Source organism: Onychomys torridus, chromosome 5 (assembly GCF_903995425.1).
Source record: "Onychomys torridus chromosome 5, mOncTor1.1, whole genome shotgun sequence".
In the NCBI taxonomy this organism is placed as follows: Eukaryota; Metazoa; Chordata; class Mammalia; order Rodentia; family Cricetidae; genus Onychomys; species Onychomys torridus.
The window spans coordinates 11,177,631-11,195,708 of NC_050447.1; the positions used below are offsets into that span (position 1 = coordinate 11,177,631).

An 18,078-nucleotide genomic window follows, 5' to 3' on the forward strand; every position below is an offset into this window, starting at 1 on the left:
CAAAAATAAAAAATCTCGGTGGGAGGCTGTAGTGTGGCCCAGTGAGTCACAGTGCCCTTTGGTCCACACACTTGACTTGTGTTCATTGCTGAGTCACTGGTCTGGTTCGAGGCCTCTGGTTCCATCACACACTCTTACTGGCCTCACTGGGACTCCTCCTGGACATCCTGTTGCTGCCCTGTGTCATGGAGATCCTGGAGCTTTGAGTTTGTAGGCTCATCCTCTTCACGTGCTCCAGCAGTTCATAGATGAGGTGGATGTTGGGGTGGGCTACCTTGTAATCCTGGTTCTGGGCCTGGGTGGTGGCTGAGCTGGAAGACTCACTTTTTTAATGTTTATAATTAATTTTTAAAATTTTATGTGCATTGTGTTTTGCCATGGGTGTTGGGTCCCCTGGAACTGGAATTACAGATAGTTGTGAGCTATCATGTGGGTGCTGGGAATTGAACCTGGGTCCTCTGGAAGAGCAGTCAGTGCTCTTAACCACTGAGTCATCTCTCCAGCCCCTGGAAGACCCACTTCTAATCTAATCTTCTGAAGCACACCCCTTTAATGCAGGGGTTTGCCCCCCATTTTTTGGAGACAGGGTTTCTCTGTGTAGCCCTGGTTGTCTCTGTAGACCAGTCTGGCCTCGAACTCACAGAGATCCACCTGCCTCTGCCTCCCTAGTGTTGAGATTAAAGGTATGTGCCACCACCATCCAGCTTAATCCAGATCTTTTGAGGTGGAAAGACCTCCTTTAGTCTGGGCCGCACCTTCAGGTGGCAGCCTGTGTAAGGACAGGAAGAGGACGCTCTCACTTTCTGTCTACCTGCTCTTGCTCTCAATGGCAAGTCCATCCCTTCACTGGCATTTACTGAAGACTGGCAGCTACTGGACCCTTGGACCTTTTGTTGGTAGACAGCATTGTTGGACCAGTTGGACCACCGCCTATAAAGCCATTCTAATAAATCCGTATTCACAAAAATCCAATTCATAGTAAATTCAATCCATTCCATAAATTCTGCTTATCTTGGCTAGGGTTCCTACTGCTGTGAAGAGACACCACGACCACGGCAACTCTCATAAAGGAAACGTTTGATTGTGGTGGCTCCCTTACAGTTCAGAGGTGCAGTCCATCATGGTGGAGAGCATGGTGGTGTGAGGCAGAGGTGGGGCTGCAGCTGAGACTGCTACATCTTGCAGGCAACAGGAAGTCAACTGCCACATTGGACAGTATCCTGAGTATATGAAACCTCAAAGCCTGTCCCCACAGTGACACACTTCCTCCAACAAGGCCTCAGCTACTCCAACAAAGCCACACCTCCTAATAGTGCCACACTCTATGAGCTTATGGAATTATGGGGGGCCAATTGAATTCAAACTACCACACTGCTCCTCTAGAGGACCCTAATACAGACAGGGTCTCACTATGTAGCTAACCCTATCCTGGAACTCCCTATGTAGATCAGGCTGGCCTTGAATTGAACTCAGAAATCCGTCTTCCTCTGCCTCTCAAGTGCTAGGATTAAAGGTGTACACTACCACCCCAGGCTACAGCATCACACTGTTTCACCTTTTAACATCCTGTGTCCTGGGGTTGGGGATTTAGCTCAGTGGTAGAGCGCTTGCCTAGCAAGCGCAAGGCCCTGGGTTCAGTCCTCAGACAAAACATCCTGTGTCCTAAAAAGCTTTCCTCCAAGATGCAAGGTTGTAATCTGCTACACAACAGCTTGCAGGTGCAGGAATGTTTGTGTGTGTGGAGGGCAGAGGGCAACATTGGCTGTCAGTCACCAGGCACCTCTTCAAAGGCATGGAGCTCACTGACTTGGCTGGCTGGATATCTAGCCTTAGGAACTCTCCTCTCTCAACCTGTCCAGTGCAGGGGTTACAGGTATGCACCATCATGCCATTTTATGTGGGTTCTGGGAGTCTCGTATTTGCAAGGCAAGTGTGTACCCACTGAGACGTCTGTCTAGGCCCCTCTTTTTTTTTCCCCCCTTCAATGATGGGGATAAACCCAGTCTTTGGGCAAGCACTCTGCCACTGAATCCAGCTAAGCCCTGTGGCTCCCTGTCACTCTAAGTTACAGCTCCGCCCTTTATACTTCCTGTGAACTGGTGCACCGCATGGGCGCAAGGCTTGAACCAGGCCGGTGTTCTAGTCAGGTGTGTTCCCAGAAAGTTTCTGTGAACTTCCTTTTTCAGTTGTTGAAGATATGCTGGCCTTGGCTCTGCCTATCTCAGGGTTCAGGGTCCTCTGGGAGTTGGGGAATGGCGGGAAGTGCAAATAAGGCTTCTAGGTGCTTCTCCATAATGAGGAGTCTTCTCCTCTAAACCAAAACCTAAAGTCTTCACAGAAGCTGCAGTGAGCAGTGAGGCTCCTTTGCCAGCTGGAGTTTGCTTTTCTGCCCTCTGGCCTTTGCGTTCTTGGGAGGCTCTCAGCGTTGAGTACAACTGTTATTTCTAGATGGGCTGGAGGAGCCATGTTTTAGGTACACTACCACCCCAGGCTACAGCATCACATTGTTTCACCTTTTAACATCCTGGAGTAGTTTTTATTGACCTTCACACATGGAACACGGGAAAGCCTAACCAGGGACACAAGCAGCTGAATGCTGCATCTCCAGAAGCAGGTGGAGCAACTCTATTCCTTGGAGTCCCTCCATTCATTGTTCATCGTCCCCAGGGAGCCTGCTTCACTTGCCTGGGATATTGCATTTCTACAGAATTACCTGGCAACCAGGGGCATCAGCCAGATGTGGGCCTCCTCCTTTGTCTCCACAATCCCTTTGTCTTACCTTGTTTTGTGTAATGGAGACAGAACCAGGGCCTCAGTTACACATTCCACCACCAAACCACACCCCCAGCCCTCGTGGGGTATTCTGAGTCTGTACTATAGCTGAGCCACATCTAAACCCTTTATGGGTGATTTCAGGCAGGTGCTCTATTGGTGAGCTATTATGTTCCCACCTCTTTTTTTTTTTTTTTTTTAACTGTTAAAAACATTTTAAGAACAATTAGAAGCTGGATGTGGTGGTGTACACCTTTAGTCTCAGTGCTCAGGAGCAGAGGTAGGCAGATCCCTGTGAGTTCAAGGCCAGCCTGGTCTACAGAGAGTTTTCCAGGACAGCCAAGGCTACACAGAGAAACTCTAGCTTGAAAAACCCGGGGGGGGGGGGGGGGGGGAGGAGGGAGAAGGAGGGAGAGAGAGAGAGAGCACTCTGTCTCAAAAAACCAAGATTTTTTCTGTTTTTTGAGACAGGGTTTCTCTGTGTAGCTTTGCGCCTTTCCTGGAACTCACTCTGTAGACCAGGCTGGCCTTGAACTCACAGAGATCCGCCTGCCTCTGCCTCCCAAGTGCTGGGATTACAGGCATGCGCCACCACCGCCCGGCCCAAGAGAGATATTTTTATGTGAATGGTGCTCTGCCAGCATGTGTGTCTGTGTCTGGGTCCCTTGGAGGCCAGGACAGGGTGTCACACTCCCTGAAGCTGAAGTCACAGGTGGTTGTGAGCCCAAACTGCCTTGTGGGTGCTGGAAGAGAAGCCAGTGCTCTTGAGATCTCTCTCCAGCCCTCTTTTTACTTTTGACAATGGTCTTGCTAGCTGCCTATCTGGCCTCATTCAATCTTCCTGCCTTGGACTAGAGTGGCCCAGGCCTTCCTCCTTCTAGGTTTTTGGTGCTTGTCCCATACCCCCTCATTTGGAGGGATTCTCCTACTCAGAGAATACTGGATACAGAAGCCTCTCTCTTCCGTCTCTCCCCTCATCCATTGCCAGAGCAGCTACAGGACCTGTTTTACTTGTGACTGTTTATTGGGGTTCTGATACAGACAAGACAAAGACAAGGGACTTTATATATATGTGTGTGTGTGTGTGTGTGTTGTGTGTGTGTGTGTTGAGACAGGGTTTCTCTGTGCAGCTTTGGAGCCTGTCCTGGAACTCACTTGGGAGACCAGGCTGGCCTCTTGAGTGCTGGGATTAAAGGCGTGCATCACCACTGCCTGGCTGATTTATATGTTTTTACACTTACAACTCAGGACCTGGCATTGGAAAAGTGTGGGAAACAGAGGCTCAGAGAGGTGGAGCCACTGTCTTCAGAATACAGCAGAGCTGGAATAAAGGCTCCAATCCCTGAACCTTTCTCCACCCCTAGCTCCACGGGTATGAAGTGGTAAAACTTAAGGTGTGGTGGTTCACCCCGGAAATCTCAGCACTGGGAGGATAGGGTGGGGCAGGAGAGTCAGTTCCAGGCCATCCTCAGCTCCAGAAGGGGCTTGAAGCCAGCTGTGGGCTTCAGACCCTGTCTAAAAAAAAAAAAATCATTTTTTGAGCTGGGACTTGCTATATAGCTTAGCTCAGGCAATCTTCCTGCCTCGGCCTGCAAAGAAGCTGTGTCTACAGGGCTACTCTACCCAAATTGGCCATTTCTTAACATTTTTGAGGTAGGCAATGCGTTAGGACACAACTGGTATAACAAAATGATTACTATAAAGGAATTAATTAACATATTCATCATCTCTGACAGTTACTCATGTTCTCCTGTGGAAAGAGCAGTTTGAATCTCATTTAGAAAAAAAATCCAACTCAATAAAAAAAAAAAATACTCGAGCACAAGAGCCAAGCCTGAGTTGCAAGACTCATCTCACCCTAATCTCGGTGCCCGCAGAACGATCGCATTTAACATTTGACATTTTGTTCATCGTGGGTCTACTTTTTCCCATTAACTGATATTTTAAAATACTGCATGAGAATATTATCTTGGTAATTAATTTCTGAGCTCGAGGAACTCACTCAGGCCGGGGCTATTTCTGTTTACCTTCTCTGGCTGCAGCTGACCTATATCTCTTGGGGAAACTGAGGTCCGGAGCGGCTGGGAGCTCTGGGACAGATTGCCGCTGACCTTTGCTTATCGTCCTCTGATTAAATCTCCGTCTGCCAGAGACCTTTTCGCCGCCTGCGTCGCCGAGATAGCGGCGCAGCCAGGCCGTGACCTTTTCCAGGTCCTGACTCGCCCAGCACCACAGCCCACGCCTCGCCACCCTCTGCGACTGGGAGAACGCGCCTGTGACGTCATCGAACCCCGATCCCGGCCCCCGCCGCTGACGTCACAGACGGGCAGCGCTGAGTCGCAGCGTTCCTTGGGGCTTACGAGCGCGAGAGGCCCGAAAGTGGCCGAGCGAGAGGAAGTCTTGCGGTTCCCATCGGCACGTAGGGCCGGAACTACAACTCCCGACGCTCCGTGCACCTGTGCGAGAGAGCGCGACAAACTTTTGGACGAGATTGATATCTCCTTAGTCCAACCAGAAGGCCGACTTTAGAGCGTCATCCCGCCCCTTTGCAATTCTCAGGGTTGCTTCCTCGCGCGAGTGACGGGCTTCGCTGCCTTCTAGGGTTCAGACTCCTCTGACGGACGTCCGAACCGAGGAATCGGAGCCCCGAGAAGTCCAGAGGGTGTTGAAAAGCATGGACCAGAACCAATAGCACGCTGGAAGCGCCCGGCGCCGTCCAATCGCTGCCCTGGAGCCCCGCCCTGGCGTGTGACGTAGTAGGGTGGGTAGCAACAGTTGCCCCGGTGAGGGAAACGGAGGCGCCATAGCCACGGTAGTCGTGGCGACCAAGCAACCCAGCAACGCCAGTCAACAACAACAACCGCGGCCGCCCCCCGCCCCCACGCCCCCGGCCCGGCCTGGGGACCCCGGCGCGCTTGGTCCCCTCTGCACAGCGCCCACGCACCTCCTCAAAGCCTTCCGCGGACACAAGTGCGGAGAAGCCGAGGTAACCGGGGCAGCGCCTGGCAAGCTGGGCGCGCCGGGGCGAGCGGCGGGGCCCGCGCGGCGCCTGTCGCTTGAGTACAGTCCTGAGGGAAGGGGCGGGCGGTCAAAATGGCGGCGGCGACTGTCGGGGCCGTGGGGGAGGGGGCCGGGGTTCGGCCCCGGCGACACCACCCGCCCCCGGACCCGCAGCCCGGCCCCCGCGAGGGGCGGGTGCTCGCAGGCCGCGGGCGAGTGGAGGTCGGGCGGCTGGGGCGGGGGGCGCTTTTATGTGTCGGGAGGTGCGGCGAGGCGGGCCTACGGGGGCTGGACCAATGGCAGCGTGCGGAGGCGGGGCGTGACTGGGGAGGGCGGGGCCTAGCGTCCCTCCGCCTTCGGAGTCGGGTGCGGCCGCCGCCATCCGGACAGTCCGGGTCTTCCCGAAGAGAAGCTGCTGGTCGGCTACCTGCCCACGATTCAGAACTTGGACGTGCGACTATTCCATTCCAGGCCTTTGTTTTCCTTCCTATAAAATGGGGAGAATTGTTGCCATTCTCTTCTTCATTACAGTAACTCCTACTTTCTTCTGGGAATTTCCCCGGGACTCATCCTTAAATTCTCATAGTCTCCCCACCCCCCCCCCCCCTCACACACACACACACACACACACACACACACACACACACACACACACACAGTCTACTGTTTCTCTGTGAGATTTGATAAATTGTTAATATTGATTGCAAAATGACCTCCACTTCTAAACCAGGGAGAAGGTGGAGATGGTCAAGTTTCAATCTGACTGTCTTTAGCCTGGGGGATTTAGTTGTCAGAATTTGAAGTTCCTGCTGGAGAGAAGTGATCTTAGGCCACAAATTTAGAGGATCTCAGCTGTGAGGTGGTACAGGTGTGGACTCTTGTTCCTGAAGGTTGGACTTTTCTCCCTAGTCAGTAAGGTCTTGTGGAAACAGCAAACCAATAGACCTGTCCTGGATTCCTTGAGCCACACGTTTATGTCAAGTCAGTGTAAGAGGGTCAGATGTCAGAAGGTGGTACCAGTCCCACGTGGGCAGGAGCAGATGTGACATCAGAAGCAAGGAGAGATACATTTGTTAGTGTAGAACCTTTGCAGTTGATTTTTTTTTGGGGTGCAGAAGTAGGCAGCCACCGAAGTTGGCTGTGTGCTGTTCCCTGCCTTGCATTTGCGGGCACTGGTCTATAGTGCAGCCAGTAAGACAACTGACTTTGTTTTTGTTTTTGTTTTTGTTTTTTTGGTTTTTCGAGACAGGGTTTCTCTGTGTAGGTTTACATTTCCTGAATCTCGCTCTGTAGACCAGGCTGGCCTTGAACTCACAAAGATCCGCCTGCCTCTGCCTCCCATGTGCTGGGATTAAAGGTGTGTGCCACCACCACCTGGTGACAACTGACTTTGAGCCAGGTGGAGCTCTGTGAGTTCGAGGCCAGCCTGGTCTACAGAGCAGAAATCCAGGATAGGCACCAAAACTACACAGAGAAACCCTGTCTTGGAAAACCAAAAAAACCTGACTTTTCCATTGGAAATTAAGCAGGGAAGTATGGGCTCCCACTTATAGCAGCTTTTCCTACTCTTCAAAGGGTTTTCAAAGTTATGATTGTGCACATTAACCTTCAGGAAGATTCTGGGGTTAGCTAGGTTTCTTTTTTTTTAGTTATTAATATGTTTAATAAATTTTTTTTCCAATTTACATACCAACTCCAGTTCCCCCTCCCTCCCCTTCTCCCGCCTCCTCACCTCCCTCCCCCTCAACCCCCACCCCCTCCTCAGAGTGGGTAAGGCCTCCCATGGTAGTCAACAAAGTCTGGCATACCAAGTTGAAGGAGAGCCTAGCCCCTCCCCATTGGATCAAGGCTGAGCAAGGTATCCCATCACAGGGAATGGGCTCCAAAAAGTCAGTTCATGCACCTGGGATAAGTTTTGGTCCTGCTGCCAGGGACCCCACAAACAGATCGAGTCACATAGCTGTCACCCACATTCAATGGGCCTAGTTCGGTCCCATGTAGGTTCCCGAGCTGTCAGTCTAGATTCAGTGAGCTCCAACTAGCACTGGTCAGCTGTCTCTGTGGGTTTCCCCATCATGATCTTGACCCCCTCTTTTTTTTTTTTTTGAATGTTGAACATTTATTGAAGGAGGGAGCAGATCTTAAATACAGACTTACAGTACAGTGGGAGAACCCCAGAGGGCAGAAGTTCGCTTCTGATTTTTTTTTTTTTTTTTTGAGCTGAGGCAAGCACTCCACCATTGAGCTAAATCTGCACCCCCACTCCTGATGTTTTACAATCTTGCATCTAAGCAATTAACGCCAAAATGCTGGATTCACAGAGGAGGAGCTTCCCTTAAGCATTCAGGAGGGTGGAATCTCGAAGGGAATTAGCATAGGGAGGATATCAAGGTCAAGGTCTGCAAGCAAGGCAACAGTTACCCAAAATGGGGGCCAAGGACCTACAGGGCCCCCCTTTTACTAAAAAATGAGCTTCTGACTTAGGTTGCATGGGACGTCAGCAGGTCACCTTACCTGTCATGGAGACAGTCCAGGCCACACAGGTGTTCTGTCTTAGGTTGGTGAGCGCCCCCCCAGGCATTACCCATCTCTGAATACTCATTTGTGTGAGAGCTGCAGAGTTGACTGTTGCCAAAGATCTCTAAGTGGCATTGGGCTTGCAATCTGTGTGTTAGGAAAAAGAAAAGAAAAAAAAAAGTGTTGGGCTTCTATGAGGGAAGGCTGACTTTGAACAGAAAGTAATTGATTCTCTGGTTTAACATCCTCCTTCCCAGCAATTCTCAGTGTTGAGGGCCCAGAAGGGTCATTTGACTGGAGAAAGTTGGTATGGACTCAGTTTCTTTTTACCTAAAACAGTTACTCTGTAGCTGTGGATCATGTCACTTTTGGGGGGCCTCCGTGCACTCTCATTTAGGGGTACAACTTTAGATTAGTATGTATGGATCCCATGAAATGTATCCCACATGAAGCATCAATGATGACACAGAAATGATGTCACTTCCTGTGCACCCTCGGAACTAACTGGTGTTTTATGTAATTTTGTATGAGAGAGAATTCTGATGCTGTGAGTTGATGACAGGAAGCTGGAGACCAGGAGTACAGCTTCTTTTTCCTCTTTTCTCTTCTGGAGATTGAACCTAAGGCACCCCCGAAACTAGGCAATTGCTCTGCATTGCACTATACACCCAGCCCTACTTTTTACTTAAAAAAAAAATGTTTACTTTTTGTGTGTATGCGTGTACATGAGCATGCATATGCGCCACAACATGCATGTGGAGATCAGAGGCCAGCTGGTGGCAGTGGTACCTACCAGTAGGTCCATGGCTTGGAACTCGTCATCAGGCTTACTTAGCAGCAGCTGCTTTTATGTCCTAAGTCATCTTAATGGCCCATTTTACTTGCTAAGTTGTCCAGGCAGGCCTTGAACTTGTGAGCCTCCTTGCTTAGCTTCCTGAGTATCTGAGATGACATATCTGTGCCACCAGGCCAGACTTAGTGCTCCATTTCCTGTGGAGAGGTGTAGCTGACTGCTTGCACTTGAGTGGCTTCTGTTTCTGAGAGTATCCAGGAAAAAGTGCTGTCTGGGTAGAGACCTTGGCTCAGCTGCCAGCTCTGAACTAGGGAGGGTCTCTCGTGTGTGTGTGTGTGTGTGTGTGTGTGTGTGTGTGTGTGTGTGTGTATGTCCTGGTGTGCACCAGGAGGGATGGCGGTCACAGGGTCAGCCGGCACCTGCTACCGCAGAGGCTGTAACATCCACCCAGAAGCTCCATCACTGGCTTCCAACCAGCCTGCCTTCCATGCTCACTATCCCTGTCTTCATTCAGCTGCACACCTATGCCCAATGCCCCGTGACAGCTGAGTCCCCCAGGGCTTGGGACTCAATGGAGAACACCTGCCCAGTGTGTGTAAGACCCTGTACTCCATCCCTAGCACTGCAAAAAAGCAAATAACAACAAAGAAGTGTTGGACTCCCAGTCTATGCCCATCAGTGTTCTGGAGCAGGGGTGAAAGGGGAGCCTTATGGAGCTTACCTTTCCAGTTCACGAGGGAAGAGAAACTGCAAGGAACAAACAGCCATACAGTGGCAAAAACGTTAAAGGGAGTGTGAGCTTCAGAGTATCGGGGACCAGGGGGAGGGCCCGAGTGTTAAGGAGCTAGACTTGGGAGAGGGTCAGAAGCAAATGTAAGTCGGGAGAAAGGAGGTGCTGGTGCTGGGGCAGGAGGGAATGGGAGCCAGAGCAAGAAACACAGGGTCTGAAGGGACAGGTCCTGAAGGCCCCACAGTCATGAGAAGGACTGTGAGTGTTACATGTTCTCTGGTGAAACATGACACAGTCCAGAAAGGATCCTGTAGGATGTGGAGGCAGTCCTGAGGACAGGCGCTTCAGGGGTCCATGTGAAGATGAAGAATCACAGATGTCTAAAGAAGTAGCCAGGTCAGAATCCGTGTCAGATGACTAACAAAGATGGATCAGACAAGGACAGGGCGGGGTGCAGCATTACACTCGACTTTCCCACTTCCCTCCAAGTCCATACCAAAGCTGTTCTACAGATGAGCTGAGTAGAGTTTCTCTCCCTGTCTGGTAAACCATTTGGTCCTAGAATTTGTGACCTGGATCTATCACATCAGCTGTAGCCTGCTGCCTGTGTTTGATGACAGGATGCAACCTCTACTTCCATAGGCTGGGCTGGGTTCTACGGCCTTGCACCTCCAGCCTTGCTATCTGTGTATGGGTGAGAGCTAAGAATGATTTTTACAGTTTGGGATGATTGGAAAAGGCCAAAATACTTTATAATGTGAATATTTTTAAAATTTCATGTCATAAAAAATCATAAAATTCAAGTCTGTGTCTCGGGTTGGTTTACTCGTCCCGTCTGCACACCTGCTCACCTGTTGCTCTATCACACTGCATTGGCAGTCAGTTGGGTACCAACAGACACTGTCTGCCCACAGACGAAAACATAGTTACTCTCAAGGTTCAAACATTCACCAGAAACTAGCTGTTGGCTTTGAGGACCATGTTGTGTTAGTGATTGGTGCAGCAGGCCATTGATAGAGAGCACGTGGGCTTTCTGCAGGTTCCTTTTCTGTGTAGTACCTTCCATGAAACAAGGGTCTTATGATCAGGTGCATGGGAAATATGCATGCCACATCTACGTGTGTGATTCATTGGCCTCTAGAGAGCCCCACGCTTGACCTTGCTCATGTGGGGGGATGGGTGAGTCCTCAAAGAAGGACCCATGAGCATAGGCTTTGGGGCCCTTTCCTGACAGAGAGCAGCTGGCTCTGTGGCAGCCTGGGCTAGGGCAGGTAGTCCTGAACTTCTGGAAGTACTATGGGGACTAGCTAAGTTATATTTGGGGCCACCACAGACTTCCCGAGCAACAGAACCCAGTGATCTGCATGTTAGCCACCTCCCCAGGGACTGCCTATAAGTGCATGCATAGTTGTGAATGAATGGCAGGAACAGCGTTGACTGTCCATAGTACCAGCTGGCTGCTAAGTGACCACACTGGAGTTTTACAGTGGTCCTATGAACCCTGGTCACAGATAGGTTAACTAAGGCACAGAAGACAGTCAATAACAAATGTTTAGGAAAAGGTTCGTATGCACAGATAGGTTAACTAAGGCACAGAAGACAGTCAATAACAAATGTTTAGGAAAAGGTTCGTATGCACAGATAGGTTAACTAAGGCACAGAAGACAGTCAATAACAAATGTTTAGGAAAAGGTTCGTATGCACAGATAGGTTAACTAAGGCACAGAAGACAGTCAATAACAAATGTTTAGGAAAAGGTTCGTATGGGGAAGATGCTAATGGCTACAAACCCTGAGCCAGGTTGGCTCGGATGCAGTCCTGTAACAATGGCAAGAAGCTTGTGTCAGTGGAAGATGTGCTCTCTGTGTGGTGGAGTGTGGCCTCTTTCTTGTCTTGATGCCTAAGTCCTTGGCTGGGCTGGGGTGGTATTGAGGCCGCCTGCTGCTCCCTGTCTTGCTTGGACCCTGTAGTCTGAACCACTGTTCATTCTCTGGGCTCTCACTGGATGGCCTAGCACCAGGTAGTTCCAGGGCTACACTGACTGTCTCACACACACGTATGTGTCACACACACATATGAGGATTGTTGTTTTTTACTCTTTTGGGGGGCTTGCCACCCAGCTCCCAGATAAATCACACACAGAGACTTATTCTTACTTATGAATGCCCAGCCTTAGCCTGGCTTAGTTTCTAGCCAGCTTTTCTTTACTTCTCCCATCACCTTTTCCTCTGGGCTTTTCCCGTTCCCTCACTTCTGTAATCTTACTCTTGCTCTGTCTTGCTGTGTGTGTAGCTGGGTGGCTGGCCCTGGTATCCTCCTCCTTCTCTGGCTCCTTGATCTCTCCTTCCTTCCCCCAGATTCCTCCTTCTATTTATCATCTCTGCCTTCCAGCCCTGCTTATCCTTCCTCCTGCCTTACTATTGGCCGTTCAGTTCTTTATTAGACCATCAGGTGTTTCAGACAGGCACAGTAACACAGCTTCACAGAGTTAAACAAATGCAACATAAACAAAAGTAACACACCTTAAAGTAATATTCTACAACATTTCCCCCTTTTTGACTAAATAAAAGGGTTTTAACTTAAACATAGTAAGCCTATATACAATAACAATTAAATAAGGATTACATTCACAATATTCTGTCTACTTATAGTTAGCATATTCAGAGAAAATAATGCATTATGTACCCTATCTTAGTGAATCCAAAGTTTCACACCTAACTTTCTGTCATAACTAAGGAAAACTGCAAATATAACTCTCTAGTCTTCAATTCTATCAAAGACCCAGAAGATGTAATATTATCTAACACCAGAGACAGCTGGCTGTCTGGACAGTCACCAGAGTCCTCTGCAATGTTGGGGCATCCATCTTCAGCCTGCAGGCCTAGAGTATCTGGCAGACTTTTCATTGAAGCAGGAAATTTGAAGGACTGTTCTGCTTTGTGTTGGCAAATTCATCACTTTCCTCTGTGTCTTGCAGAATGTCTGACAGACTTTTGTGAAGCAGGAAATTTGAAGGACTGTTCTGCCTTATTTTGGCAAAGTCTTTTTTTCCTGTGTGTCCTGCATGTTCAGTCTGCACAGCACATAGTCAAACAGTCAAAGGCAAAAACAGTTTTTTGCCCAGTGGCTAACTTTGCCACAATGAAAGCAAACTCCATAAGGAGTTTCTTCAGTGTCCATCATCTGTGAAGTAAATTGGTACTGCCAGGAACAGATGTGTCTCATTGTCATGGAAAAACTTTGTTACCAAAACATAAAATGCCATATTCTGTAGGTCTTTGAAAGATTTGAAGACCATCTGTCTATCTAAAAATATATCTCTATATGATCTGGAAAGCATACCTAACATATCTACAAATTTGATTGTTATAAATGACTAACCACTAACCTATATTTCCTGATTATTCTATTTAGTTTATAATATCAGCTTTCAAAAACTAAGACTTTATGTTTTTAAATAAACTGCATAGGTACAATACCTTAAACAAGAATAGAAACATATATACAATATGTTCTATCAAAAATAACCTTAAAATTTTTATCAAAATACAAAAATCCTTTAAACAAGAGTAGAAACATATATACAGTGTAACAAAATAACTTTAAATTTATATCAATATACCATATTTCCCTAAATACTAGCAAACATCCATAACCCACCAAATAACCAAAAGCCTCCCACACCCTCTTGGGAATGTGGATGTTGTTTTCTCCAAACTGCTTCCTATTTGTCTGTGGGTAAAGCATCTTTAGGGTCCCTGAGAAAATTTTGAGATAATGACCAAGTCCTGGGAAGCCCAGCAGTAACCATTGTTGATAGATATCACCTGTCAAGTTTCAGGAGGTCTCGCTTGATCAAACCTGATCCATATTAACCCTAAAGGAATCCATAGCCTCTCATCGCCTATAGGAACAAAACTCCAGAGCATTTTTGATTTCCAGTCAACAAATATATTTTTTGACTTTATAAAAGTTAAGGAATTCCTAAGATATATAAGCTGATTGATTTCAACAGTCCCTCTTTCAATTCCAGATCTCTTTGCAGCTGTCCTTTGCTTTTCAACAATCAAAAAATTCAAAATCAACAAGGTAATTATAGGATCCAGACTCCCTGTGTATTTCCCATCTTATGTGGTTTTTTCTTTTATATTACTTTTAGTCTCTCTATAAAGACTTTATTTTATAAACTATTTTTTTTTTTCTATGACTATACCCTTTCCCTTTTCTTAAGCCTACCCATATTGTTAAACACATTGTAATCTGCTTAGCGGTTTTTCTGTCTGGACCTCTTTTATTGCATATCTTCAGCCTTTTTTGACCATACGAGCAAACCTTAGACCTAGATTCTCCATGTGCGGCTCTCAGTTGGTTCTGCTGGCTTCTCAGGTCGTGAAAGCCAAGCGTGAAACTCGTGGCTGTTTGGAGGTTTGTCTGACCAGGAACTGCATTCAGCCTTCCTAGAGCTCTAGAATGCTGGCGCTTGCGCGGCGGCGGCAGGCGGTTTACCTCTTTGTTTTTTTGGTTCCTACTTCATGTAGGAACTGCTGCTGAAGAGCTCACTGACTGACTGGCAGAAACTCTTAAAGGAGCCATGTCCCTTGTCTGTTTGTTCAGCTTTCTCAGGCTCTAGGTGGATACTCAAGAGCCCCAAGTTGGTATGTCATTTTGTTGTGTTTGGTCTTTAGTTTTTTCGGTCTTTTGGGGGCCCACCACCCAGCTGAGCTCCCAAATAAATCACACACACACAGGCTTATTCTTATTTATGAATGCTCGGCCTTAGCTTAGCTTAGTTCCTAGCTAGCTTTTCTTAACTTTAAATTATCCCATCTACCTTTTGCCTCTGGGCTTTTTCCTTTTCTTCCTTCTGTAGTTTACTCTCTGACTCTGTGACTCGCCGTGTAGCTGGGTGGCTGGGCCCTGGCGTCCTCGTCCTCCTCGTCCTCCTCGTCCTCCTCGTCCTCCTCGTCCTCCCTATTTCTTTCCTTGATCTCTCTCCTCCCAGGTTTCTCCTTCTATACATCCTCTCTGTCTGCCAGCCCCTCCCATATTTCCTCCTGCCTTGCCATTGGCTGTTCAGCTCTTTATTAGATCATCATGTGTTTTAGACAGGCACAGTAACACAGCTTCACAGAGTTAAACAAATGCAACATAAACAAAAGTAACACCCCTTAAAATAATATTCCCCAACAGAGTGCCTGAAGCCCTGTTTCTGGGGAGCACTTTTGTTTGGGGACAGAGTGCCTGAAGCCCTGTTCCTCGGAGCATTCTTGTCTGGGGACTGTGTTACAGTCAGTCCTCAGTACTTTGCTCAGTCTTCCCATCCTCTTCCTCTTCCTCTTCCTCTCCCTTCCTTTTCCACCTGGGAGTGGTTAAGTTCAAGCTCTTCATTGTCCCTGTGCATGGCTGTTTCTCCCCTGCCCACTAGGGATCCTCCTGAGTTTACCATCTGAGCCTAGATCCCCAGAGAGGCAGGCACAGGGAAGTGGGCACATGTTAAGTAAGGTCCCTGTCAGTTGGTCCCTCTAGTGCTCAGGCAGACTCCCTGGCTCTGAGGTCCTAATTAAGGCTGAAGGTAGCAGGACCTCTGTTAGGAAGGACAAGGAAGGTGTTGTCTGCTGAGTGTTAGAAGTAATTAAGGTCCAGGCGGTGTTCTGGGCTTCTGTTCACTGGTGCTGAGAGCACCCAGCATAAGCCATGAGCCTTGGGACTGGGTCAGGTTAGTGACAGGATGCATGGGTTCTGCATGCTGAGCCAGGGGCTGCAGGGTGAGTGCTGCAGCTTCTACTGAGCAGTAACTGTTGTTTGGCTGCAGCTCTCCCCTTGGAGATCTCGCACTAGGTTGCCCTGCTCTAGAGGTCAGCCTGCTGACATGGCGTGGCACAGTGGTGCCAGAGGCTCCCAGCCTGGGTGCTTTGTGGTTCAGGGTCACAGGGTCACCTCCAGAGCCCAGGGCAGGTCACAGCTGAGGGCTGCTGTTTCTCCTTGAGGTGCTGTGAATGGGCACCCTCCAAAGGCATCGCCCATCTCATGCAAGGATAGGTCCAGTGCTGCCAGGAAAGCTTCTGCACTGGCCCGAGGATCAGCTCCTCCTCCCTCAAGCCCCCCACCTCCAACCTGCAGGTCCATTACTGCCTCAGGGCCCGTGAATGGAATCCTCAGATGGCCACTTGGCTGGGACTCTGAGAGACAGCTTTTTCTGTGACTTGCCTTTCCACCCATGAGCTAACAAGGGTTCAGACAGGCCTACCACTTCCCTGCTGTGTGGCCTGGGGCTATCATCTTACCTTCTCTGAGCGTCAGCTCATCTGGCAAACTCAGTCTCCATCCACTGTGGTGGTTGCAAATCTAAAATGGAGAATGTGGTGGTGGGTGTTGGTTGTCAGCTTGGCAGATCTGGAATGCGCATGTCAGCAGGAGGCCTAGGAGTTGCCCACTTGAAGGTAGCTTGGTGGCATATGCCACTCCAGAGGCAGGGGCAGAAGGGTCACAAATTCACAGTTAGCTTGGACAGGGAAGGCCTGTTGTAAAAGACCAAGTGCTGAGGATGTGGCTTAGGGCAGAGTGTTTGCCTAGCGTGTGCAAGGTCCTGGGTCCCATCCCCAGAGCACCAAAAGAAAAGAGATTCTGGCACTCGAGAGGCAGAGGCAGGCAGATCTCTGTCGGTTCAAGGCCAACGAGGGCTATATAGTGAGATCCTGTCTCGAAGGGGAGAGGTGTCATTGGTTCGATGGTGGGAGGAAGGACAGGTGCTCCAGAGACCACTGACGCTGCTGGCTGGACCCAGGTGACAGTCACACCGTCTGTGGAGAGGGACACAGAGCCCCTTGCAGTCTGGAGAGCAGTCCTGAGGCACTGTAGGCATGTTCAGGTGCCCAGGGGGAATGGGGGGGTGGGAGATGAAGAGGGTGTTGGGGGACAAGAGCCGCAGTCACAGCTCAGGATGAGGGTGGGGAATCCTATCTGTCTACTCCCAGATCACCTACAGGCGTGGTCCATTGCATCTAGCCAGGGATTTAATCAAGTTTGTGATGAGCCCAAAGACATCTCTAGGGATCTGGGAGCTGTCTGTTTTCCTCTGCTGGTAGATTAATTCTTTTTTTTTTTCTTCTTTTGTTTTTCTGTTTCTCTCTCCCCTGCGTTTCTTCTCAAGGAAGAGGAAAACCGCCTTATTTATTATCACTCACTGTTGGCATGGCAACACAGTCCTATGTTACTGAGCTACAGGCAGCCCCACAAGCATCCCAGCCGCCACAAGCCCCACCCCAGGCCCTGCCCCAGCCGCCACCCCCAACAGCACCCCAGCCTCCTGCTGCAGCGACCCCCCAGCCCCAGTATGTCACCGAGCTGCAGAGCCCCCAGCCCCAGACGCAGCCTCCGGGCAGCCAGAAGCAGTATGTGGCAGAGCTTCCGGCTGCCCCTGCACCCTCACAGCCTGCCACACCTGCCCCATCCCCTGTGGCCCAGCAGTACATCGTGGTCACCGTCTCAGGTAAGTTCACACCCACATTTGTGGCTGGACTCTTAGAAAGTCTCTGGGAGGAGTTTTGGGAAGCTCAGCATCCAGGGGTCCTCTCTGGGGCTCCCTGTGGAATTTGGGGCATCTTTAGGTAAAGAGAGTCAGGCCAAGCAGAGATGCTTCTGTATCCTGCTGGGATGTTCCTGTTTTTATCTGTCTCTAGGTAAAATGTCCCCAGAAAAGAGGATGAGATGGTGAAATTCAGTTTGCACACACCTGCAAGAGTCAGGCTGCTTACCAGCCCTGGGCCTCTCCACCTAGGTCTTATGGCTGATTCAGGGACCGTTGTGGCTTCTGTGTCTGGGGACATGTGAGAGGTGCTTAGAAGGCTGGCTAGAGGGATCCTTAAGAGAGACTGTCTAGATGGCTGGGATATGTCCCCTCTTCCCTGGAAGGGCAGGACCTGGTGGCCAAGCAAGCTCCTGTGTCCATGGCTACCCTTGTACCATGGAGAAAGTTCAATGTCACAGCATGAGTGGGAAAAGGGAAGGCCAGAATCAAGAGAAAAACCCAGCAATTGAAGGTGGCCCATCCTGGCCCAGAGCCCAAGGTCTGTTTTGTCCCTCTGGGGGTCACTACACCCGTCCTCTGTCCCTCTCTCCCCTCCCCTTCTTGGGAAGCGGGAAGGAGGAAGACCTTCATCCTTGTCTGTGTGCTCTGCACTGTTTCTCCCACGCCTGAGCATGCAGCTGACCTTAGCAGGACCAGGTACCGGTGGGCGGGCGGCATCTACAACCCCTCAGAGGTGGA

General features: G+C 49.5%; 1 protein-coding gene across 1 annotated transcript in view; it reads left to right on the forward strand.

Annotated features, from left to right (window-relative positions):
- Positions 1-5,522: 5,522 nt before the first annotated feature.
- The window catches only part of Rfx1 (regulatory factor X1), a 36,231-nt gene continuing 23,675 nt past the window's right edge, over positions 5,523-18,078 (forward strand). The window contains exons 1-2 of the mRNA XM_036187079.1: positions 5,523-5,758; positions 16,963-17,301. Of these exons, the coding sequence (XP_036042972.1) occupies positions 17,004-17,301 (298 nt within the window). The 5' untranslated portion in view covers positions 5,523-5,758; positions 16,963-17,003. The remainder of the gene's footprint in view (positions 5,759-16,962; positions 17,302-18,078) is intronic.